Below are 25,365 nucleotides of genomic sequence, written 5' to 3' on the forward strand. Positions count from 1 at the left end.
GCATCCACTGCTCGTTCTTGCGTGCACGCGAATAAAATCCGCATCGGAGGATGCGCTCAGAAGGGACGATTCTCCGTGCACAGGGATCCCTTTTTCCCTCTTCCCCTCCGCTCGCCGCTCCGTTTACGCTCGCGCAATCACGGCGGACTAATTAAAGCCAAGCGTACTCTCGGTATCGAACGGTCCCGAAGTCGAGACCTTCGACCACGTGTCTCTCGACGAGGGAATAGCGTCGACGATAAAGTATTGCGACCATTACCAAGCAGCAATGACTTATTGCGGGATAAGGAGTAACGTATGGTTACTTAAGGTAGTAATCATTCGCACATATGTTATAATTATCGTCACGGGAGCGATTAATCATCGAGGGACGATCGACGACCCGCTTGGTGGTACTTTGTTGCGACGTCGGCCGAGCGTGCGCTTCTTCATGAATTTACATGACTCGCCAGCGAGTGCATGCGAGTCCCGAAGGATTGATTTGTACGATCCCACCGTCGACGATCGATTACGATTGCCCGACGCTTTTCCCGCTGTTAATCTAGCGCGACGTCTCAATTGCTGGGTAGCACGCTAATCGACAGCCTAATGCATTCGCGGATACGACTAGCATCGAGAAAAACTCGACGGACGGTCGATAATGAACGCTACGTTTGGCATAAATAAACGGTCGCGATACGTGTCGCGATATCAGCCGGACCGTACACGTTAATATCCAGTTTCATTCGTCGCACCGCGCGTTGGTACACCCATAATAATTACGTTCGTACCTCGCTCGCCCGGCCGATCGACACCTCCGACATTCCGATCCACCTAATAGCGTGCGTATCGCAAAGTCGAACGATCGTTAACGATAACAGCGCGTTCCTAAGACCCGCCTAATTGTCGCGACAAGTGCCTCAATCCGTTTCGCTTTCCTGCGACGAGGAAGGAACGCATCGTCCAGTCGCTGGTTGCATTAGGATCGTCATTGGCATTATCTACGTCGCCGTGCATAAACGTGCTTATGTGCCGACGCTTGGCTGGTGTTCTTGACCCTGGCCGTGGTACCAGATACCAGATAGAATGGCATAGAATCTCCAGAGCTACTACCATAGAAGCAGCGGAGAACGGACGGGAATGGTTGCAAGGTAGAGCACGAGGCGCGAATGGATATCGTCGTGGACGAGTTGCCGCTGCTAACACCACGTCGATGCATGTGCGCGGACCGGCAGAAGTGTCGATAAAGATTATCGAACGTGTCGACCTGCCGTACTTCTGGATTCCACGATCTAAGCCCACGTGCACTGGTCCCGGGTCTGGTCGGTGGCTGTGCATCACGTTGGCTTTCACGAGGACATTGAGCTACGTACGGAGTGCATCTTTACTAAATCCGGACTACTTTCAACATCGTTTCTCTTGGCAGCAACAGCAGCAGCAGCGCGTGCTTGTTATCGCGCCAGGGGAAAACGCTTCCGTTCATGTTAACTCATTGCTGATGGATAGATGGGAGAATAAAGGAGTGTTACATCAAAGCAAGAAGACTAAAAGACTCTGAATAATTTATAGACCACAAATTCACCCGACAATAGTAGATTGTATGAAATGTGCACACGTGTAGAACCATATTTTCAAACCTCGTCGTGTTCTATTTCGTCTTAGAGTACATGCACATGCAGCGGAGATGAATCCTTGCGCATTGGAAATCTAAAAAGATTAGATGTCCGGGAACAAACCTCACACCGTGGCGAGCGTGACGGATATTCGTCTGTAGGCGTTTAATGAGGGTACCGCGCTAGGTGTCGGTTGACGCATGACGTTTGGTTTTCGTGGCGCGATACTAACGATCCGTTATGACAACAAAGATATAATGTTTTTCACGGTTATTAAGCACGTCCGGCGGCTTCGCGCCGTAGGCACACCCATTGCGTGGCAGTACCGTGATGAGAGGGTAGCGATCTTGGAATATATTTCATAGAACTAGTATTAGAGAGCGATACTCCAATCCTGTGGTCGTTCCCTTCCCTTCCCTTCCGCATCCTGTCTTTTTACAATAATCGCTAAAATTGCGTGGGAAAAGTTCTGGTAAAGATTTTGGACGCTTTCATCAAGAGCCAATTCAACTCGATAATCGGCGTCGCATTTCTCTCTTGTGTTTCTTTTCCTTTTGTTCTGGAACGGTCTCTCGATTTACACAAAATGTTGCAACGCGTCTTTCGTAATGCGCGAATCACGTTTGGTCGCGATACTCCGTGACAAAGAGAATCCTTTCCTCAGTTACGGAGAAAAAGAATTATATAGAAATGAGATCATTGCGAAACGGGGAGATGTCGAACAATGGGCGAGTTTTGCAATAGCGGTCGCATAATCGACTGCAGTCTGTCGCGTTGGCATTAAATAGCTATCGTCGTATTATCGCCGCTTGGACTGCGTCTGGATATTCATCCGACTAATTGAATGCGAATCCATAAAACGCCATGTGTATGCAGGATCCGCGGGTTAATTAACGACGATCCTAACCGATAATTCTGACCGTTAGTTTATGCGCTCGCTGAGTTTAAGTGCGCGCGATGCACATGAATCACATGACCGCGCTCTCTGTGCTATTATACGTTATTATGCACTGAGGAATTCGTAGCGTTGAAAAATAATCCTCTAGACGATTATTAAAATAATCTTAGAGATTACCAAGATTTCCTAAGTGACCTATCTTAACACCAGGAATTAAAAAACTAAAATTCTAAAATGATGATGTAAAGAGTACGAGAAAGCAATTTTATTGCAAAGAAGCAACAAATTGAAATAAACTGGTTAATATTTTAACATTGTAAAACTAAAAGAAATTGTATTTTACAATCTACAATTGAGCTACATTAAACTGCCAAAACTATAAAATTATCATAGAGAGAAGATGCAAGTATGGTCCGCATTGAAAAATTTACCAATCGACCATTCAATGTTTATTACAATTACAGGGAGACACTAAAGTTCGCGGGAGAGCACTGGTCTCATGTTGCACCTGCGTGCCCCGCACGCAATGATACTCGTGAAGAAGATACCGCAGCGGTCGTCAGCTTTTTCTCATGTCATCATCGCGAATCCCCGTATTCTCGTGAAATGACACGGGCGAAATGACAAGCAGACACCCGTACGAGCGTGAGCACACCCCTCGTCCACCTCGTTTATTTCTCGTCGCATCCGGCATGTTCTGCGTAACGCACGCGGTGCGCTGAGTGCGTCGTGCGCGAAACGCGGCAATAAACGTAACGCGACGTAGATGAAACGCCACCCTCACGCGCGCAACCTGCGGAACTCGAACATTACCGAGCAATGCGTTCGCGGTAAGTCGAGTGCGAGTGCGAGTGCGCCGCATTGTGTGCGCCCGCATGTGCGTATGCCCTCGCGCATACGTGTACGTAGCGCGTATACCGTTTCACGCACATGCCGGACATGCAAGTGCATGCGATGCGCACATTGCATGTGCGCACACCGCTGCCTCCCGACAGGACACCACCGCGTGCACCTCCGCAACATTCCCTCGCGGTGCACGTGTTGCGGAGTCGCGTCGCTCTCGCGCTCCTCTCTCTTTTCGTCTCTCTTCCTCGTCGTGTTTCTCGGTTACACTCCGCGCCGGTCTTCGTCGCACTCTCGACGGGGCCTCGTACGTGCGTACATAAGCAAACCTGTTGTTACCGCTCCTCCCCGGCGTTATCTCTCTCGCGCATCGGGCGCCGATTTTTATAGGAGAGGTGATTCACGAGGCAAGTTCATCAAGCCTCCTCCTCCTACTTCTCCTGCCCCCTTATCCAGCCGTGGGCACATCATGCGCTTTCACGGGGATTAGAGAGGACGAGTTCCCTCTTATTCCTATCTGTGCTTCCTACACTGAACTATCAGCGGTGCAAAGCGCGCGCGTGCGATTTCGAGCCTGCCTCTCTCCGAGACGCCGAGCATAAATTGCGCCCTGCGAGACGAAGCGGGAGAGCTCTGCCTCGGCTCCGGTACAAGAAGGACATACTTTAGGTGCATTATACTCCATTCATGCGCGCATCGAACGTTATAACTGTACGTTTAAGTTCAACTCGAGGGACCCGACGGCTTTACGTTACCCTCGTACCCTTGTACTTTCTTCTTCGATAGCGAGACAGTCGGCCCGAGAGAGCGAGACCTCGCGTATGATATATAGGAGATTAAACGAACAGGATTACGTCCACACGGAGAGAAGTACAGAAAAGCGGTTTGATCCATGGTCGAACCTTCGCGTTGTTACCATAAAATTATTGCCGAAATATAAATAAAAGCTTGACGGCTGGGTTTGTTCTTCCGGCGAAGAGCAAACGTCGAAAAATGCAATATTAATACGAAATGGAAATTTTCAGGCACTATCAGAGGTAAATCCTTATCGGAAAAGCGTTGGAAGCAACGCAGGTGCGTAACGCGTGATTAACGATCGCTACTCCCGCTCTCACGCGGTAAAACTGAAATTTATGGAGTATGTGTCTTCTCTCGCGAGGTAGAAAAAAAAGGAAACGTATCTTATAATCTTCGCGGTCGAGCCTGTTCTCTGATTACGCCGTTGCCTGACGTATATCCTCGTGTTTAGTTCTCTATCAGTGAGTTCTCTCGCCGTATCAACTTCCCCGTGAGCGCATGTATGTGTTCGATGATTTGAACACTTTGCAGTGCGAACGCAATGGAATGGCGAGGCGGGAGAGAGGGGGTGAAGACGCGTCGTTATCTTTGCGCTTAAATCGAATACGGATGAAATTCCGAGACTCATACAAATGGACGACACCGCAGGGACGTCCGCGGCTTCCTGCGCCGTCGTTGTTGCCGTTCCGATCGGAGAGGACGATCAGCTGTTACGCGAACCCACCCACACATCCGTACGCGTGGTAACACGTACGTTTAGACTCAGTTTCTAACGCGATCCGACCGCAACCACGCAAATGGGCGTGTAAGAGGTAATCAGGACATTTCTTCTTTGGAAGGTTACTGCCGACGAGCGTCACGCTTCTTGCGATCTTGATACGCCAGTCCAGCTGCAGCGATGATGTCAATGATATCACTCCTTGTTATCGTCGGAACACAAAATGTAATTTTTACGTAAGCAACTTGTGGAGGAAAATCAATACGAAAAAGTTCTGTTTTGAGTATAAGTGGAAAGTTAAGGCAAAATTATATAATCCTAATTTTTGTTTCATGCCTTTTTCTCTCTCATTTCATATTCTCTGAAAGTTTTATTAATATTTTTCATTTTGCGGAATCTTGAACATTAAATCTTAATGACAACTTCTCTTTGGCCAATCCAAATAATCCATGTAATAAAATATCGATGAAATACTGTACTAATCAAGTGTAAACTTTGAGGATGCGTTTTTGCTATGAAAAATAAATCTTTTAATGTACAAAAGTGCATGTGTTGCTAATCTCTCTTAACAAACTATCCTATGTATGAAGAACATAATAAAACGCGCGCCAGAAAATTTTCCTCTTTTGTAACTTCGCACGAGAGATAAGTGCAAGCGAGATAACGATGGAATTAACGTTTAATCCTTGCTGGTCCCTAGGTCAGCCGCGTCCCGATCGAGATCACTAGTCGAATTTATGATATCCCACCCACCCTAATAGGTATTCCTCCAGCAGCGGAACAACAGAAGCAACGGCAGCAACGCGGAGCCCGGGCGATCGCCGCGTAATTCACGCGGGGAAAAACACGCGGCGATTCGATCGCATTCGGCCGGCATTAAAGCAAAAGGCGGGCGAAAATAAAAAGTCTCGTCGAGGAGTCGAGAGCGCGCGAGTGGAAAGAATAAGGGCGCCGTGAGCCCTCCGGTAGCGAATAAACGCGAGCGAGCGGGGGTCCGTGGCTGGGCGTTCTTTGAGATGGGCGATCGCTCCGCGGCGCGGAATCAATATTGTTGGATTGCTTCGATAACGCCTCGTAAATATAATAAAGCCCTCCAACCCTCGGTCTCCTCTCCTCCCCGGTGCCTTTACCCCGGGTAGCCCCTCGTGCGAGGCAGAGCTGCCCAAGAGAGATAATGGTCGGAGCCCTGGGCAGCCGATGGGCTGTTTGGAAGGGGCACGATGGTAGGGCCCCGACTCTCCTTCGCCTCCGTCTTGCTTTACCACGTCGTTTTCGCTTCCTCTCTCTTTCTATCTCCCTTTTTCCTCTCTCTTCCTGTTTTCCTCCCTCTCCGTCTGCCTCAGGATCCCTCACCACGTCGCGGCGCGAGCAGACCTGCCGGGCACCAGGAGAACCAACTCACATCAGTGAGTTTCAGCCCGAGCCGGCGAGCGCTTGGCTCCCTTTCTCTCACACGGCGACGGTCGCCCGTATCGTCGGCGCCCCGTGAACATCCGTAGATTCGAACTCCCCGAAGACCTCTCGGCGGCTGTGTGTGGTCCCGGCCTTTTTTTCTCGAACCGGTGGGTTCCGTGCGACTCGATAACACGGACGACGCGAGTCATCTACGACGGGGTCGAGCGGGAGACGACGACGTCTTTCGGTTCTTCTCGCAGAAGGTCCACCCGACGAGCCGATTCCGTTCGCGTCTTCGTTTTCGGGGGTAACCGTGGGTAGTTGAGGTGGACAAGTGCCAGCCGAGGACGACCGACGCGTTCTCGTGATTCCGTGACCGGGGGAACTGTCGTCTACTGGGACTGTTGCACCGAAAGCGCGTGGAGACTTCGACGGCCGATACGGAGGATGTCACGCTCCGTGGACCACCCTGGCTGCCGCGGTCGTCGCCGTGTCGCGTCGGTGGCGGCGACCCTGCCGGCGATCTTGCGGTGAGCATCGCGTGTGCGTGTTCCCTCCCTGTGTGCTCTGTACGACGTGGTGGTGACTCTCGGCCTGTGTCATCGGCGAGTCAATGAGGCTCTCAGAGACGCGGAACGACGAGTCGCAGCAGTCTCCGACGCGGTGTCCAGCGAGATTGTGACCGGTTTCTCCGAGTGATGATCGCGGAAGAGAGAGATCGGCCGTCATCGTTGAATCGATCGGCGGACGTGTGATTTACCTGAGGGGGAGTATCGTGACGTGCGAGGGACGAGAACGCACGTCCTACGTGGTCCTACGAGTGACAGTACGTGGTGTGCTCGGTGCGTTCGTTCTCTCGTTTCCGCGTTTCCACGCGACGCCTATGGAAAGTTGTACCAATCAGGGATTAATGCACGCCGGAAATTGCAGTATGGAGGACATGAGCGTGAGTATTATGCGTTGCGTATTTGTAAAGGCGGAAGTGGAATCTACGAACCCTGCACGTAATGATAATTAATTGCATAGTTGTCGCGGATGCGATTCGCGGTGACACACCGACTCTCCGTGATATGTACGTGGCGAATGTCTTGCAGGAAGCCTATCAATTTTCGCTGTTCTTTGCGGAAAATAATCCTATAATCGCGCGCTGCATGTTTTTTGTTCTCAAATATGACTGTGTGATGTATTTATTTCTTTACTTCATCTAAGTGATGCATACGTACTACATACTTCTTGTTTCATTATTAATTTCGGAGCAGAAAGTATTATCATTATCATCTTTTAAATTTTTCTCTTTAGATGCATATGACGTTTTCGTAAATATTAATTAAACCCCATTTAACTTTAATTATGATATAATCCATACATAAAAACGATAAAGGTAGAAAAAACTTAAGTGAAACAAATAATACATACAGTACGTTCTTCAAATATTTGTAATCCAATATTCGCTTATCTTTTCTCACTCGTGTGCTAAATTTTTCGCATCCGAAAATTGCGCGGGAAGAGTGGACGGATTAAACGAGTTTACCTGCTTCTTTAAAAGTATCCCGGGATGGATAACCGTCGACGCGCATGACAGCCGGCATATTAAGACAGCAACAGACAAATTTCTGCCGGGACGAGCCGGGACAAAAAACCGCCTGCTCGCGGAGATGACGAGAGTCGAGGATGGTCTCGGTCGTTCGTTACACCCCGCTCGATTAGATCTCAGGAAATGCGGTGGCCGGATGCCAAAGTCGCGTCGTCGAGAAGCCGCGCGTGAGCGAGCAAGCGAGCTTATTAGCTCGCATTGGCTGACTCTCGCGCGTCTACCACGCTGGACAATGCCCGAGGATTGCATATTGTTGTTTATATTTACGCGTCGCGGCATAAATCTTCGTTTAAGTCGCATTCACTCGGCATACACTGAGAGCGTGGTCTCGCAAGCGAGCGCGCGCGCCATTCGCACACCGTCTGCGAGCAGCGAGCGAACGAACGAACGAGCGCGCATGGTTCGTCACGGATAACGCGCGGTCTTCATTAAACCTAACTTCTTTGCGTGCCGACCGGCCATTAAGGACGGAGGACCGGCCTACGACTAATTTGTACTGTAAATGAGATCTCGAGGATCGTTACCCGCGTGAAACAACGTCATTCTAACGGCCGGTGCTACACGTGATTATCGCTTCTGGCAGATGAATGAGGAAACTGATGTATAACACCATTTGGCATTTATTTCTTTCTCCGTTTATTGCTAATTTGTGAATGAACATTGACGAAAATTTGCGATACTCGATGACTCTCGCTAGCTCATAGTGAGAGAATTTGCGTAATTATCCGTAATTATCATTTAATTGTGTTCATTACAGATATAGTAGAGCATGCACTTGGGTTGCTATTAATGAAAGCACATTTCCGATCGAGACAATGACCCCTTTTATCTCCGTGCAGCAAATAACGCTCTCCGCTAAGATTAAGACATTATTTACAAGATATACTTACACGGAATCATTCCGCGGTATGGTAATGCAACATACCGCTTTCGGGATTGTCTATGCGTGTAGCGCGAAAGCAAGACGGCCCGTGATGACTACCCTCGGATCGCACCGAAGCAATTTTCACCGGCTAACTGACCCACCTGCTTATACCTGCCGCACGATCGAGACTGCCCATTCGCGAGCATTTATATCGCTATGCCGGCCAAGAAGCACGGGCGTACGTAATATTTTGCCTAGGCACGAGCACGCCGCTCGGAACGTACGGCTATCGGTAAATTACGGCCATTAAATTATGAATATAGCAGCGAACGCGTTTTACGAGAATTATTTTGCCACGTAAAGGAGAATTTATTCCTCGCGCGGGCATTAATTCTTCTGTGCCGGTAATAGCGTGGCGAAACGATGCCCCGGGTTCCCGCGAGTCGATCGCGGATCGAAATCCGGAGAGATGTATAACGTCAAAAGACATGTGACATAGACCGACGTTCTCGGCGCGATTGACAGCTGCGCGTTTTTAATTCACGTCAGCGAATCGTACCGATTTCAACGCACAGCTGTTATTTCCAATTAGGAAATGTCCCGCTGTTCCGGGAGACGGACGCGATCGTAATCGCCTCGTTAAAAGTTTATGGTTACGTATTTATGGCGCATTTCGTTGTGAATATGACGTAAACGGTCAAGGCGCGTCATAAATATTGCGGTGCGCGCATAATCACATACATACAAGATTCCTTAATAAAATAACAATAAAAATTCCGTGCTGCATATTTGTTCTGAAAGCTAAAGTGATTTACAAGCGCGTTGGGTAAGTTTGAATATACGGAAGGGGGAAAGGGATAGTAATATAATTCTAGATGACAGATGCGTTCTCTCAGGCTAGCAAATTTTACCAGATCTATCAGCGCTGTAGCTCGAACAGTTAGACGATTCTGCTTCAACCGGTTACTCGACTCATACATCACGTAATCTGCCCGCGCTCTTCCTGAAGAAAATTGTTGCGTATCGCATGACTTCGATTACCTGCCCGTTTCTGTGCAAACACCTGAAGTATATGACTCTGTAGAATGATGCTTGAAGAGTCTGTGGAGAGTCTAATGAGTCTGCATAAATCTTTAGAGCTGCTACACCGATTAAATTCGGTAATCCCTTAGTTTTTTCTATTTCTCCAGATTATTACCTTTTCCGATATCGTGAATTGAAGCATTTTATGTACATTACGTAATATAACATGCAATAATAATATTGAAACATTGACAAAACCTAAGAGCAAAACTTTGTACATCAGAATGCGATTTCGAAGTTCCGATCCGGATCGCATCCTTAACACTCTTCACTCTTTTTCTTCCCTCTTTCAGTTGTGTTTTATCCTTTTCTGCCCCCTGCTTTTTCCTCCCTTGTTTTCTCCTCATCTTCGTGCTCCGCCATATTCGGAATTCAGACAGGGCGAGAGAAGGAGAGAGAAAGAGAGGGCCCCACGCGATTATCAAAGGGGAGGAGCTGGTGGCGCGAAGGAACAGCGTCAGCGGTCTTCGCGCCAGATAAATCTACGTCGCGATCTGCGTTCAGGAACGTCGTTATCTGCGTATGTATACGCGCGCGCGCACCTGCAGGCCTCGCATGTGCTTGTCGACGTGTACGGGAGCGGGCTATCGTCCATCGCAACGCAGGTTTCCGAGGGTGCGTCGGACATAACGATGAGAAGAGGCGCATGGACCAGCTGTTCCTGATATTACCCCCAACTCGAGCTTTGTTTTTAACATCGGCACGGGGGTTGATGAATTATGACGACGTTTATAATTCGGGCCGATTCCGCTGATCGTTAATAGCCGGGGAAAGGCAGTATTTCACGGAGATGATCGCGAGTCTTGTGCTCGACATTAACCGGCTAACGCTCGAGTATTAAGCACGATTGTGCGTTGGAAGTACGAGTTTTATCTCGCATTTTATATATACATATATGTATATATCAGAGAGACATATATAATCTATATATGTATATCAAAGAAGACTTCTCGTAAATTAAACATGTGAAGTCATGACTGATCAGTCATCAAAAGTCATGAGACTAGAAGGAAATTGTGAGACAACATGAGACAAGAAGAATCATGCAACAAGATCATAATGATTGCATCGAAATGAATTATGTAGGTCAATGAGAGTAGAACTATGCGAGTGATGCAGGAGCACGTAACCACATAACTCGTTTTCATCGGGAGTAACTTTCATAAATTATTTATTCCCGTGCACACGTAATCGATGTGCACCTGTGCGCGCGCGTGAAACTCGTTGCACGTTCGGTTCACCTACTCCCGTCATTCGATTCGATTACCATAAGAACCGGATTTCTGTATGATCGTCAAGAAATATGTCTGTATGTGTCCGTACGTTGGCAGGGTGTAGTTGCATTGACACACGAGAATCAGTGAGAGCCAGTCGGAAATCCAAACGTGTGTTTCTACTGCTCCTCTCGATCGATCGTACGGCCCAGTACACGAATCATCTGCTTATCTAATTGTGGCGAGCCTCGCGCAAACCTCCACGCGATCGTATCTCGTTAGAATCAGAGAATTGTATCCCTGACGAGATGATGACTCGTCGAGACCTCAGCCTCGCAATCTGCATATTACAAAATCGCTCTTTGCATTCGATTCAAGTAGCTTTGTCGCGAACTTGGTTTCGCTTGAAAATAAGAGCAACACTATTTGTAAAGACCATGCAATTCCGAGAAAGCGGCTTCCCGAGAGTTTTTGTAGTTTCAACCGGAAGAATAAAACCACACGGACCGCTCCAAGTTTCCACTCATCAGTCCTCACAGATGATCATCAAACCGTCCCCAATTCGAAACTTTTCATGCATCTGTCGTTTTCTTGCGGAGGACGAGGCACGCGAACTCGCGCGTGCTGTCGAACGGAAACCCCGAGACCACAACCATATTTCATCCCCGCGTGACAAGACGTTTTCACGTTAATGTCAGCTGCTGTGTTTCCCTGATCGCAGGTCTCGAGGGCCTCATAGGCAAGTCTAGTTTCGGAAATTATTGGTCGCGCGAGAGAGACGGGGAGCGATAAAAAGTGAATCATCGGCAAAATGTGCGCTCGGCACGACCAGCGCGTCCTCAAGTTTCCTCCCCGTGGGCTCACCCGCTAATTGGCAGTTACTTTCTATCCGACGTCTACTGGCGTTGGCGTGTACGCAGTAGGCGCGCATGCATATGCATGCACCGCGCGAGCGTAGCTTCCCTGGAAATTCTTGGTGCGCGGATTTACGCGATAGGATGCCCCCGCGACCCTGGGGTAGCAGCAGCGACGAGAAAGGCGAAGCTCGCGCGAGAGACCTTGTTCTGGGCTCTTAACAGCGGGGCTCCGGGGCTTCGCCGTCAAGTAAAAACGCCCAAGTATTTACAGTTTACACCCCATTCGTTGCGTAAATGATCGCGCGCGCGCTTAGGTCTTACCGAGAATGAAAATTATCCTGCGTTTAAGGCCGTAAGAGCAGCGTGCTGCGCGAAACGCACGTAGACGACGTAACGAAGGCGCGCTGCCTCTGAACTGGCATCCCGTGGACCACGGAATAGTAACTGAAAAATATGTCACGATTGCTATATTGGAATTTTCAATAAAGCAGACATCTGAGAGACTCTATTCACGCTCCTTCGCGCCGACGATTGACAAAAGTGTAAATCGTTCCATTATCCAAATTATTACATTATCGCCATTTCAATATATTAGATAATTCAATCGTGAATAATTAGTTATTCATGAAAACAACATAGAAATCGTGAATATTCGCGCGAGAGGTGACTTTAAGACGCGCGCTGCATATTCATATCCATCACGCGCTCGGTACCGTTCGAAATTCTTTCCGCGCGGTTGATGACCACGCTGATCATCGCGCAAGAAGAATATCCCCATAAGACGAATCTGGAAGCAAGAACAAGTCCCATTACCTTCTTCTCGAAATTTATCTTCCTCGTACGAGACAGCGCGCACTGGTCAGCCGGTTGGCTGACGCGGCGCTGGATCGTCCGGCGTATTACGCGAATACTTATTCGCGTCATTATCGGTACTTAATCATCGGCGAAAAACACAAGTGGCCTCCCGGCCACCACCGGCGACGACGATCGCGCGGGCCTTTTACCGTACATTTCGCCGGCTGGAAACGCGCCGTTTATCGCAGCCCCCTCACGGGAATTCGACGGCGAATATTTCTCTCGCTCCTTAATTAGCGAATCCACGGCGACTCGCGCGACGGAAGGAAAAGGAGAGTTGGCGCGGAAGGACGATGTGGGCCCGGTAGGACCCACTCTCTCCTCGCAGGAGGCAAGAGATGCGTCGACTCATGCATTATGTATCGTACGATACGCGCAACCCTGGGTCCCGAACGCCTCTAGGAACATTTTCCCGACGCGAGCAACGCGCCGGTACTCGTATTTATAGAGGTACGCAAATTGGCTGCAACCACCGATGCAACAGCGCGAGTATGCCTCTCGTCGGTGCGGAATATGCAAAAGTCGCCATCGTGAGATCGTCGGTCGGCTCGCCGCATCTTGCACACGTCCCAGTCGAATAATTATAATTGTTAATGGCCGATCGTCGCGCGCGAAGAAGGATATCGCAAGAGCAATTAAACTCTTCATGCTACACTTCTGTCTTTCGCCAGACGGCATCGTATGACTATTAATTATCTTTTCTAAAAGAGTTGGAGAAACTAGTGTGTATTATATATCTTTAGAAGTTATAACTTCGCGTGGATTCAATTTATTTATAATTTCTGGACGAAACCTGCGATAATAAAGAGAATCATGCATATAATATATTTTGCGCGATGCTTAATGGTCGTTGAGTGAGAATTAGGCATTAGGTGATTATTATCTACGCAAATTACCCAATATTTTCATTATGTATCAACATGGTTCAGCAGATGTGAATAAATATCGATTTCACAGTTAATGCGATACGAATCAATACGCGTTAATCGAATGGATTCCCGTTGATTGGAGAGGCTATTATATTAATCACCGTGTGCAGTATGACATCTGAAAAGTACATGTCATCCATTGCGTGTGTTTTAAACCAGTGTTTATATCAATCCGTATACGTAGCGTCACGCAAAGTAAAATTATAATATACCGTGGCGCCGAGAGGAGATATTAACCGAGCACCAAATTGGGCGAATGAAACACGCTTGAACAGCCTTGCAAGCCGTATCGCGTGTTACGATGTAACAGTGTACGTTACATCCGACTGCGGTCCAAAAAAAGAAGAAACATGTTTCTCGTTTCTCTCATCCGAAAAATATGGCCATTTCGTACCTGTGAGAAGTCCTCGTAATCAACAACTCATTTGTACAACCTCGGTCTTCAGTAACGACCCACTTACGAAAACTCATTTATATCCGCCAGTTACACGTGTGTGTTAACAGGAATGAGAATTTTTGTACGCGACGTGACATTCTATTTGATATGCAATTTTGCCGTTTAACCGTTCTTCCTATTTCTTACAAGCGACATATATTCTTCATAAGTGAATCTGTCGAGACATAACATGTACTGTCATCCTACGAAAGCTTTGGCTTTTTATCGATAGTCAACGCGCTATAGTAGGCGCGAATTATTATCGCGAATACAAACGGTGATAAATTCACGGAACGATTCAGCAAAAATCACGAAATAGGACTCCATTGTCATTGTTCGATCGCGGACGAAAGCTATCTCAACCTATTCAGCTTGCAGATCATAATTTCTCACGCATTGAGTAACATCCGTGAGTATCCACCTGAGCTTTCTCACATGGCGAGATGTTTCATTGTGTCTCTGGCAAGCGAGCGCACATATGGAAACGCATTTATATAGACACTCGGATGCATCGCTTGCCGTTGCATGCGCGGAGAGCGAGCTGGAACGAAACGCGAAAGTGAAGCGAGACAGGGATCTTGCGCTATTTAATCGTGTGTAATAGCAACATGATTTATAATCGCATAAACGATAACATTGCGGAAGATTCTTTGTAACAGACACTTTCGCGCTACGCGAATACGTCACGTGAATTTTTAAGCGTGCGTGACAAGCGCATCTTGAGTAACATTCTCGAGTCATTCACGTTAAAACATTTATTTATTATAATTTATTACATTGTGCAAAAATGTGACGTCGCTTTATGAAGCTGTAGGTTTTTCTTACGGGATCGTATAATCAATTATTGGTACTCTTAATCTGATAAGCTTCAACTTACTTTTTGTACTTTGTCGTATACCGTCGTTCTTGATCATGTTAATGAAGTTATGATTAAAATGACGTTAATTAACAATCTATTGCGGAGCATGCCATAAGCTTGTCACGTATCCAATTTTCTATCGACGATCCCACATCGCTCGATCAAGTCCACGGTCTGTAGCGTGCACGCACTAGATTGAGTACACATGCAAGGCGATACTCGTCAAGGTTAAACGTTAATTGACCGTCACGAGCACGATATGCGATCGGCATTGAAACGACGCGGAATTATTAGCTTTATGGAGTATGAAATTAAGACGTAGACTGACCTCACTCCCCCTCCCTCTTCTTTTACCGTAATACTCTCGCATACGCGTAACCCCCGTATCGAAGCCGTTACGCATGCGAATTCTCTTTCTCTCTTGCTCCCGCAATCGGCGCGAATGATAAATTATTGCGAAATAATTGTTGCGAAAGACCGAGCAAGCAGATTCTGTTAGAAGGATATCGATAAAATAGAAACGCATCTGCCGCGCATCCAAAGTCGACGGTACACTCAACATCGTCGTTCCACCGTGGATTTTACGACCGCGTTGATGCAGGAATAATCTTGACCGCGGTGCATCCAGAACGCTTGCGAATCGCTGCCGACGTAGCCGCGTTTCCCTCCTGCGTAAGTACGTCGTAGACGAGAAAGAGAGGCACGCGTAGCTCGCGGCATCAATCAGGGGAGAAAAGAGGAAAACGACGATGCATTCCATGGTCGTATCGCCAAGACCGGCGGCCGCAGGGTGGTCGGGACGCACTCTCCATCTCTCTCCCTTTCTCTCGCCCTCTCTCCCTCCGGATAGCCCTTGGCCCGTCTCAACCGAGGCCTAACGCGACTTAAGTACGAACCGGCCTCGCGTAAGTGCAGGCAGACGGTTGTTGCGCCTCGCCCCGACATAAGGAAGTCTCGGCGGCGGTTGGCCGCTGCGCTAATCGCTGGCATGAAGGAATCAAGCGGTCGGCTTGCAACCGTGCAGACGCAATTGCGGCGGGCCGGTCCCTCCATCGTTCTCCGGGACGATGCGCGCCGCGCTGCCGCTAATTTTCCCCTCATTACAGTTCAATGCGTTCTCTCGCGGCTCTCGCCGTCGTTGCGAGACTCGTTAGCGCAATTGCGAGTCGCGGGGCGAGAATCACCACTAGGCCAGGGGCGCCCACGTGTGTACGCGACGACCGGCGGAGTCAAGGCTGTGTCAAGTGCGGCTTTAAAAAGAAGAGACCGAACCGGCGAGTTCGACTTATTGTCCGGGATCGATATATCTCGAGGATATAAACGGGGTTCGAGCACGAGATCGGACCGCGAGGCGCCGCGCGAGGCAGACGCGACTTTACGATGGCATTAAATTATGGCGGCGTACAGCGGGGTGTAGAGAGGTCGCGCGCGAGACGCTATTTTAATGAATTCGTAGCGGGTTATCGGCGAGCGAGAGCCGCGAGAGAAGGCAATTTCAATTACACCTGAATTATAATTCAATTAACGTCTCGGTAAATTAGACCGAGTCTCCGAGCACACAGTATAGAGTGAAGATTCCACTAATTAAAAGATACGATCGTTAAAATGATTCGCCTCGTGGGCATCTTCGTAGAAATCGCGAGACCCTTCATCAAAATGATAATTCGAGGCTCACGACGGAAATGTTATATGCTGGGAAACCACTTTTCGTGCTCGTCGCACGACTGATTCGATGGCGCGAGCGCGGTAGTGCGGATCGATGCACGATCAAGCCGTGCCAACGATTATTTAGTAATTACCGCGGATGATTACAGAGTTTTTGGTGGTGGCGACGTGAGTTGCGCGAGACAGAGGGACGAGTGTATCATCTTGAGCTGGCATCTTGATAAGTAGGGCATTATCTTCGCGCGGCGGACTCGCAAAGATTGATGATCAGTCACTTTTTTACGCGTGCATCCCGGTAAACGTAATGAGCCTCGGACCGACTGCGTTTTAGCGTAGATGACACGCGCGCTCTAATTACATCCATTCTCTATTGCGCGCGATGCACGCGCATAACGCGCACGTCCCGATGTGATTTATGCCGCGAGACTCCTCTTCTTCCCCCGGCCTCTCTTTCTCCCTTCGCGCCGGAGGATAACTTAAGATGTAATCTAACTTAAGTCTGGTAAACCGCGGCCGCACGAGCATTCTCGTACGTAGGTGATGGACGACGTTAATATCATTATTTGTTGCAAATTACGAGAGCACGTTATGCCGAGGGTTCGTGCGACCGGCTCTGCGGGATTAACAGGCGCGGGATATTTATCAAATTGTACGGAAGAAACGGCGAAACAGGACGAACGCGAGGCCTCTCGCGATGGCGCGCGCCCGCCGCGACACGCGGACTATGATTACCGATTTTCATGCACGTTTACCTGCGAATATCCCTGAGGAAAGGTGAAATCATGTGCGGCCGACCGCCGGTATGCTCTACGGCCTGAAACAAATATCGTGCTCGCCGGGGAATAAGCGCGTGCACGTTGCAAAAGTCCATCCGCACATAGTTGCTGATAGAAGCGCGAATCAGCGCGGTGGGGAGGAACCGCACTCGGCGAAGACAACATCACGTGAATCACATCGAGCGTGGAAATTGATGGTAATGGTGATAAATAGCATTGCGTAGAAATTTACTGAAGACCTGGTCGATTTAAATCGGGCTTCATCGGGATCTCCGAAAGGTTACCGCTAACTCAGCGTGGCGCATTATTAACGGATCATTTGTTAACCCCGGAGATATCAAGCTTCCCTCGCGTTACGCATTATCGAGCGTGCTAATATTCTGCCTGCAGATACCACGAAGGATATGTAGGTATGAAAACATGTATGAAAACATCTTGCTGAATTTACTGTTACTCAATTTTATATATTTTATTTATTTATAAAGATAGATAACTAAGAGCGATTGTAACATAACATATAAAGGCAAGCTGCAATTATAAAATTACTGTGAGATAAAATATCGCGGAAATTAAGCATGTATAGTGAATGCAACAAGAAAAAGTCAGCTGTCAATAATGACGCGATGGGATCGCTAACTTACATGAGGGAGGTGCTCCATAACGACTCATCACGCACAGACCGACAGTTCAGGGTGAACGGTGGAGGGATGCGAGCAAAATAAAATAGCAGTCCACGATGTGCAAGTCGTGAGAATCGGAATGATTAAGGGGAAGGAAAGCCCGGCGAACGGCAGAGGCGCGTTATTAAGACGTCGCGGTATCCATTGGCTCCCGATGAAGATGTTCGACGACTAACGAGAACGATGAATACCAGGTTCACCTCGGGCGAGAAGATTGCGGTCGGTGGGGACGGTGGGGTGGAAGGAAGGGCGAGGGATCGATGGAGGGAAGGAGCAGAAAGGGCCAGGAGGACCACGAAACCGAAGGGAGGGAAGGCCAACAAAGTGCCCGTGCAATTCGCGAGTACCGCGAGGCTCAAAAATAAATTGCTTCGTGCTTCGTGTCTCGCATGCTCGATCTTCGGGGCAGGGATACCCGTGATACCCGGAGCGAAATCGTGCGGGTCGGTAGGCAAATTAGGAGAGACCGCAGCGGGGCCCCGAAGGCGCGACGAAGATGCTTCTAATGGAGACGTTAGGGGGGGAGAGAGGACCCGAAGAGGACCGGGACAGGGGAAACCAGATGGGCAGGAGGAAGAGAGAGGACATGTGAAAGGGTAGGAGGGCAAAGAGGGCTACGAGGTAGTCCCTCCGGGCGAGAAGACTGTGATCGTTTTCCCAAGCGAGGTGGAAGAAGAGGATGAAAGAGGCCGCTCGCAGAAGACCGATAGGGAGAGGGGAGGTGGAGCCGATTCGTAGGTAATTCGTTTCTCCTTTTCGAACCTGTATTTAAGGCCTCCGCCTCCGTTCCTCACGCTCTTCCGCGCGCGGACTGACCATTCGCATGTGTGTGCGTACACGCGAGCAAACATCTTTTCTCTCTCTCCCTCTTTCACTCCCTTCGCTCGAGAGAGGACTCTCGAGTTCGGCCCGATAATCGATCCAGAAAAGGTGCGGAGGGACCTTTTCACGATTTATTGAATGTCGTTAAGGTTCCGACAGGGTAACGGCTTACTCGGCGCGACGGAGGAACCGAAATGAACGAACGCGAAAAAAGAAGCATTTCTTCTCGTTAATACTATTGTAAGAGTCAAGAATGTCTGTTGGAAAAAGACACACCTGTTAGATTAAAATATTTTATTATTAGGAAGGAAACGCAACATGTCTCGAGCGACTGTGTTACGACTAGCTATGACTGACTCTTGAAAGCGATCTTGCTCGAGAACATAACATCGCAAAATATAAGACAATCGTTGCAATGGGAAAATACATAATAATAAACATGCCACTAAATCAACAATGGCTACTCCTTAAATCGATTACAAAAAGAAGCGCCGCCGCGCCGGCGTCATATATACCCATACATAACTCATACTTACACTCATATTCAGATAAGCATATCACACTACAATATTTTGTCTTTGCACGTTAAAGTTCCCAGACTGTCTATCAATCGTCCTATCATCAACGATCGGGATATTCTTTGCGAATCTCCCTTGGAAGTTCTTCGTGGGATATGTTCTTGCGTCACGAATCGTTTCGTTCGACCAACTCGCACTTTCGCGACTGTTACCACTTTCCACTTACGTTGCATTCCCATACATAATGTACTCACTTTTATCTATCGAGATGCTAACTCGTTACTTCCGCCTTTCCCTCTGGGTAACAATACAGATGCTCTTTCACATAATGTTGTTGGTTCCGCGAACGCGGTCAATACCCAATGCAGAAGGTATTGAAATATTCTCAATCCAATTCACTGTATGATGTGAGTAATATCGTTCGCAAAGAAGTTCAATTTCCTCATGCGCTATCTCGGAGGTTGCCAACTCACCGATTACGATCACTCACTCGATCGAATCTCATACCTGGTTGATTTCACGTTTTATGACCTCAAGACAATAAATCTGCAATGTACCATTCAGCAAGTCCATATAAGATGTAATTGATTGATTGTTACATATTATTATAAAAATTGACATACTATCCTGTGAAATGTCTTTTTCGAGATACGTTTATATAAAAATAGCTGCCATATTATACATAATAATAATTCATTGAAAAGTTATGTTTTTTATTCAAATCTCTTTTCTCAATATAATCACAAGTTTAAATATGTCTTATTATTTTCAAGAATACTGCAACAGTTAAATGAATTACTTTGCGAAACATGAAAATATTTAGAATATTAATATACATGATGATGTACTATACATGGAATGCCTTCGTATTTTTATCGCGGTGAACATCATCGTTTCAGCATTTACGCGAACACCAGCGCGAATCCTTTTTTAGCCGATGTACGTCATCCGCGAAACATGTGCGACCAAAGTCAGCTAAAATATCGAAGACAGCTGCCGTAACATAAGCAAACGTTCGTCATATACGGCGACCGCTCATAAAGTGACTTAACTGATTGTGAGCATCGTACCGATTTTATTTTTCACAGATGTCTTGAAGCTATCCTCTCAAACAAGGATACGCAGATCCTGTCGACTGTCGAGATACGTGCAATAGAAACGATCCTCATCATCTCGCTCTGACGAGGAACGCGTGTCTGTGCCGCTGTAAAAGCACTTTTTAATCCAGCAACGCCCTCATAAACTTCGGCCATAATTAGGCCGAAAGGAACCGCATGATATCTTTGTGCCTAGTTAGCGCTATCAGCGACAGGGGGAAGAAGGGGATGAGGGCTTCCTTCCACTTGTAAAAAAACAGACAACGGGAGCAACGTGTAGCTCCCTCGAGTATCTCTTAAGCGTTCTCCCAAGTGGACATGGAACATGCAGCCAACCCTCTGCGCCGCCCTGCCTCCTTGGTCCCTGACAAGAGTTTCCCCTTGCTCGTTTTCGTTTCTAGTTTTGGGAATCGCGCAGGATAACGGCCGCTATAAAACGGCAGTAAAACGCCAGTCCACCGCCTTCTTATAAACATTGAGGGCGCCATAAACATCGGGAATTATCGTTGCCCCCGGTATCGAAGAAGTGCGGCGATGCGCGCGCGAACTTCCCTCCCGGCGCCAGCCGGAAGCGGCCAGTTGCGGGACTATGCGGTCATTTAGTTGCGCGGATAACGGTGAGCTCGTGCCAGAGAATGCAACGGCGGGCGCGCCGACGCGCTCCGACACACGCGGCGCGGATGCATCCTTCTCCCTGCCGCTGATCATGCTCTCCGAGACGCGTGCACAGGGGTAGAAAGTAAAAATTAACGACGATCAAGAGAGAAGAAAGTCCGAGGGAACGCCGCGGCTGGAATCTGTTCGCACGATCTATGCGAAGCCTCGCCTGGAGCAGCTCATCCATGATGGATATCCCGTTGCAAAACGCTGCGTTATGGGTAATGTTACGTTAATTGTCACGTGGAAGCTACATGGTTGCTAATGTGAATGATATTCCTACGCTATTTAAATGTTGTCATAACTGTTCGTTGCTAGTGAGTAGATGATTTTTTCCTTGAAAAACAGACATTTAGGAATTAATTTGTTTGTGTCTTTGAAAAAGAGAAAATTCTATATTATTCGGTATTCGATATAATATTTGGTATTAGTTTGACTTGCTGTCTTTGTATACTCTTTAGGGGAACTCATCATGCAATCACGAGAGGGACCGTGGATTATGCCAAAGTAACCCGATACTTAACGTACGCCAACTCGATCATACTTCGTCGCGATTATCCCGCAACATCCTTGCAGGCGGAAATCGACGTAGCCGAGATTCGGCGACCCACCGTCGTCGCGGGTTAATAAAGATATTCTTATGATTGCGTGGGTCCTCGCGTGTAACGAAACGGAGATTTCGTGGTCGGATAAAGAGAGCCTAATTTAAGGAGCGATCTCGAGGGTGCTCGTAAGTTCGTTGGACCTCGATCGCACTCCCGCCGTCGCTGCGGCGCGAGAGTACTCGAGAGAAGAGAGAAGGAACTCGCGCGGAGAGAAGTAATGGGACAGCAGGGGTGCATCAGGTTTACGGAGAATTCCGTTATCGGCGACATTCGACGACGTCGAAGCGACGTGCACGAGGCCCCGCCGTGGTCCACGGGGGATTCCTAATTCCCATGCAAATAAGCCAATTTATTTGTTGGGCCAACTTCGAAACGATTAGACTAATACCGCCTCGCCCCGCCATCGGCCGTTCCGGCGAGCGTCTGGCGCTCGTAAAATCGTGTTCCCGACTGCGACTTTAATTCGCGACTCCCCTTCCGACACCGAACGGGCGCTGGTGGTCCCGTTCTGATTAGCAGTCCCTCCGACCGTAAATCCCAGAGAATCCTCGCGATCGCCGACTTGATCACAGGTCCGCGAATGTTTCTCGCCTGCGGGATACCTCGCGCTATTATTCAAGGAATAAGGAGCGATCTCAAGATTGCATCCTTTTCGCATCTCTTGGTGCTCGCACTCCAAGTCAAGTCAGTACCACGAGCGTAAATTATCGTCGCGTTCGATCGCGTGGAGATTCGATATTACCGAAAGTTGTTTTATTGAAATAATTAAATTATATCGAGTTCAGTGCCGCATGTATGTCGGAAGGATACACCTGCATCCGTAACTTTATGTCTGTGATATTTATGTTCTTAATTATACCGCGCGTCTAATGACTCGAACTTCCTGTTAATTAAACACCGGATAAAAGAAATAAACTTACGCACGTTTTGAGTTTCTCATTATTCTTTCGGATTAATTCGAATTGCGCTTACGTTAAACAACTTATCAGCAAATCCGATTACGCGCAAATCAGAAAAATCTCGAGAAACCTTAGGAAGAACATTGGATAACGCGTGGAACAAAGATCAATTATTGACATATCGATGTGAATGGAATTAAAATACGTATGTTACACGATTTAAATAAATAACGTATCCAATTTGCAACGCAAATCGTCATTCATAAATATCGATGAATGAATCTGTATCATTACTACTAAAGAACTGAACTAAATTATAACTTTTTCGCAGCTGCTCTTAATTTAAGTCGTGCTTTAATGTTTCGCCGCACCACTCGCATTGACATTACAGCGGAAAGAAGGCAAGATATTTAAATCACATCACTAACATCACTGTTGTGTGGAAGAATATATTATTATTGTTATTATTCCATGCATATGCGACGAATATTTCTCTCTCGGAGCGATGAATATTTATAATGACGTTCTAATCTAGTTTCACGAACGCTCGTTGTGCCGTGCCACCGGCCGACAAAGTCCAAATCATTATGTCCGGCCCACGCATTCTTTCCGCGGCGGTCCAGGGCCCCGTCTCAGCATCTCTTTTTGATCGTCGAGTCTGAAGCGGGGAATCCTGCAAGAGGAAGGGAGGATACCCGGCGAAAGCAAGACGCGGCGAACGAGTGAGAAAGAAGCAGAGAAAACGGTTATACCCCGACTGCACCGGTGGTCGAGGTGGTCCAAGCTCTGCTGGTGGCCTGCTCTCGCACTTACACACTCGATCGCACATTCGATCTTGGATCGCAAGGCACTGCACACAGAGACGACCAAGAATCTCTCGCCACTGGTTACACGAAAAGGACTACAGGTCCATTCGACATGAAAATTCGAATAAAATGGTCTAAAAATCTGGATGGAAGTCTAGAAATGAAATTCAAAAGTTTCTACATTTATAATATATTCGAGAATATCATAGAGAACTTTTGTAGTATAGTTTTGTGTATCACATAATGCTGTACACATTTGGAATCTTGGATATCCAACATCTATGTTTTTACATTTGTGACATTGTGAAGGATAATAAGCCGCTCTCTCTTTTTCTATAACAAATTCTCTGTAATTCTCTTAAAGTTAACACGAGAATTCGGAAAAAACACGGTAATTAATTCCCTTTGCAGCTACGAGCAGCATAGTAAATTATTCGAAAAGAGTCTAACTCGTACAGAAATAGATACCTGAGCCTGAGCAAAGAAAGCAATCACGAGGCAGCTCAGGATCGCCCAGGATAGCCGGATGATTCGTTTATCTGCCGGTGATATCAAGACGAGGGAAAGCGATTAAAACGGTGATATATCGCCACGATCTGGCAGGTACGGCGTCTCGTTATGTAAGAATCGAACGCTCTCAACAAGTTCGTAATTACTAAGCCTAATGAGCCCGAGGCTCGATCGATGATCTGCTGCGACTCGGCGGGAGAGTCCGACCTCTGGCGCGATGAATGCGGTGAGAAAGATCCGTAACTCCCGTGAAATCGGGAAAAACGGAAAAGCGCAATGCGTGTAATTCATTCCGGCGATTTCATCTATCGTGGCTGCGGCGCAGCTTGATAGAAAAGCGTTTCCACGCGTGAAAACGAGATCGAGATAACGATGATTGCTATATATGATCTTAAGAGAAGATGGACCGCGAGAGATGGACTGAAAAAAAAAGGAAGAACAGCAGTAGGACTCCATCGTGATAATACCTGCGGTTAACGCTGCGAGCTACCGAGCTTTCAGCTCCGTGTTTCGGCCGGCGTGACCCGTACGTAGCGAGGAATTGAGATGCCTCTCGTTGATACTCCGCTCGGTTAATTAAATAGTAGAATCGCGACGGTAGTGCTCGCGGAGGAGCGCGTCGTCGACGCCGTCACCAGTTCCGTTCCGCTGAATGCGCAATGTGAGACTTCACGAACGCGCACCGCGCCGATAAAGCGGAGGGACCGTCCGCAAGATTACGCGCGCAATGATTTACATACGCTGGAATCGCCCATGCGCGAGAGAGCATACCGGATGCGTCACTACGGACCACTGGCTTCGGTCGCTTTCGGTCCGCCCGTCTGTAATTAAATCTCGGCTGCCGTATTCCGGAGGACTAATTAGTCCTCCTCTTCCTTCGGCCGACGTACCAACGAGAACCGCGAAGTGTAAAAACCTTCCTCACACACGACCGATACACTAGTCGTTGACAAGCAGTGCAGCGTTAATTAAACGGCGGTTATGCGAAACAAGAAATTTTACGTGCAGACTGAGGAGGAGCTATGAGGAGATACATGCTATCCAGTAATCGTTTGTTTCAAAAATTTGCATCGCAATTTTTCGGTGATTCAATAAGACGACTTCACTTCAATAAAACTTCAATAATACTTGAACAACGAAGAATCGGAATTGATATTCTTAAGAAGAAAAGATTAGTTAATCTGATTGATAGCTGACATCAAAAATGAAGATGATATTATCAGTTGAAATATTCCTTTAATTAATGTCTAGTGAATCTCTTAAATATAAAAATTAAGAAAACGGTACGATATCAAACATCTTATGCAGTTTAATCGTGGAACTCCGTAGAAGAGCGAACTAGGGCATCGACATCTTCGACGCTGAAAATCGTCCCTGCAAAACCACGGGATATG

At 47.7% G+C, this 25,365-nt stretch overlaps 1 protein-coding gene across 1 annotated transcript in view; it reads left to right on the forward strand.

The window, feature by feature from the left end:
* The first annotated feature begins 6,260 nt into the window (after positions 1 to 6,260).
* Positions 6,261 to 25,365, forward strand: part of LOC105282763 (TSC22 domain family protein 1) — a 70,177-nt gene continuing 51,072 nt past the window's right edge. Inside the window, exon 1 of the mRNA XM_020032793.2 lies at positions 6,261 to 7,190. Coding sequence (XP_019888352.2) covers positions 7,128 to 7,190 — 63 coding nt within the window. The 5' untranslated portion in view covers positions 6,261 to 7,127. The remainder of the gene's footprint in view (positions 7,191 to 25,365) is intronic.

Source organism: Ooceraea biroi, chromosome 1 (assembly GCF_003672135.1).
Source record: "Ooceraea biroi isolate clonal line C1 chromosome 1, Obir_v5.4, whole genome shotgun sequence".
Taxonomy (NCBI): Eukaryota; Metazoa; Arthropoda; class Insecta; order Hymenoptera; family Formicidae; genus Ooceraea; species Ooceraea biroi.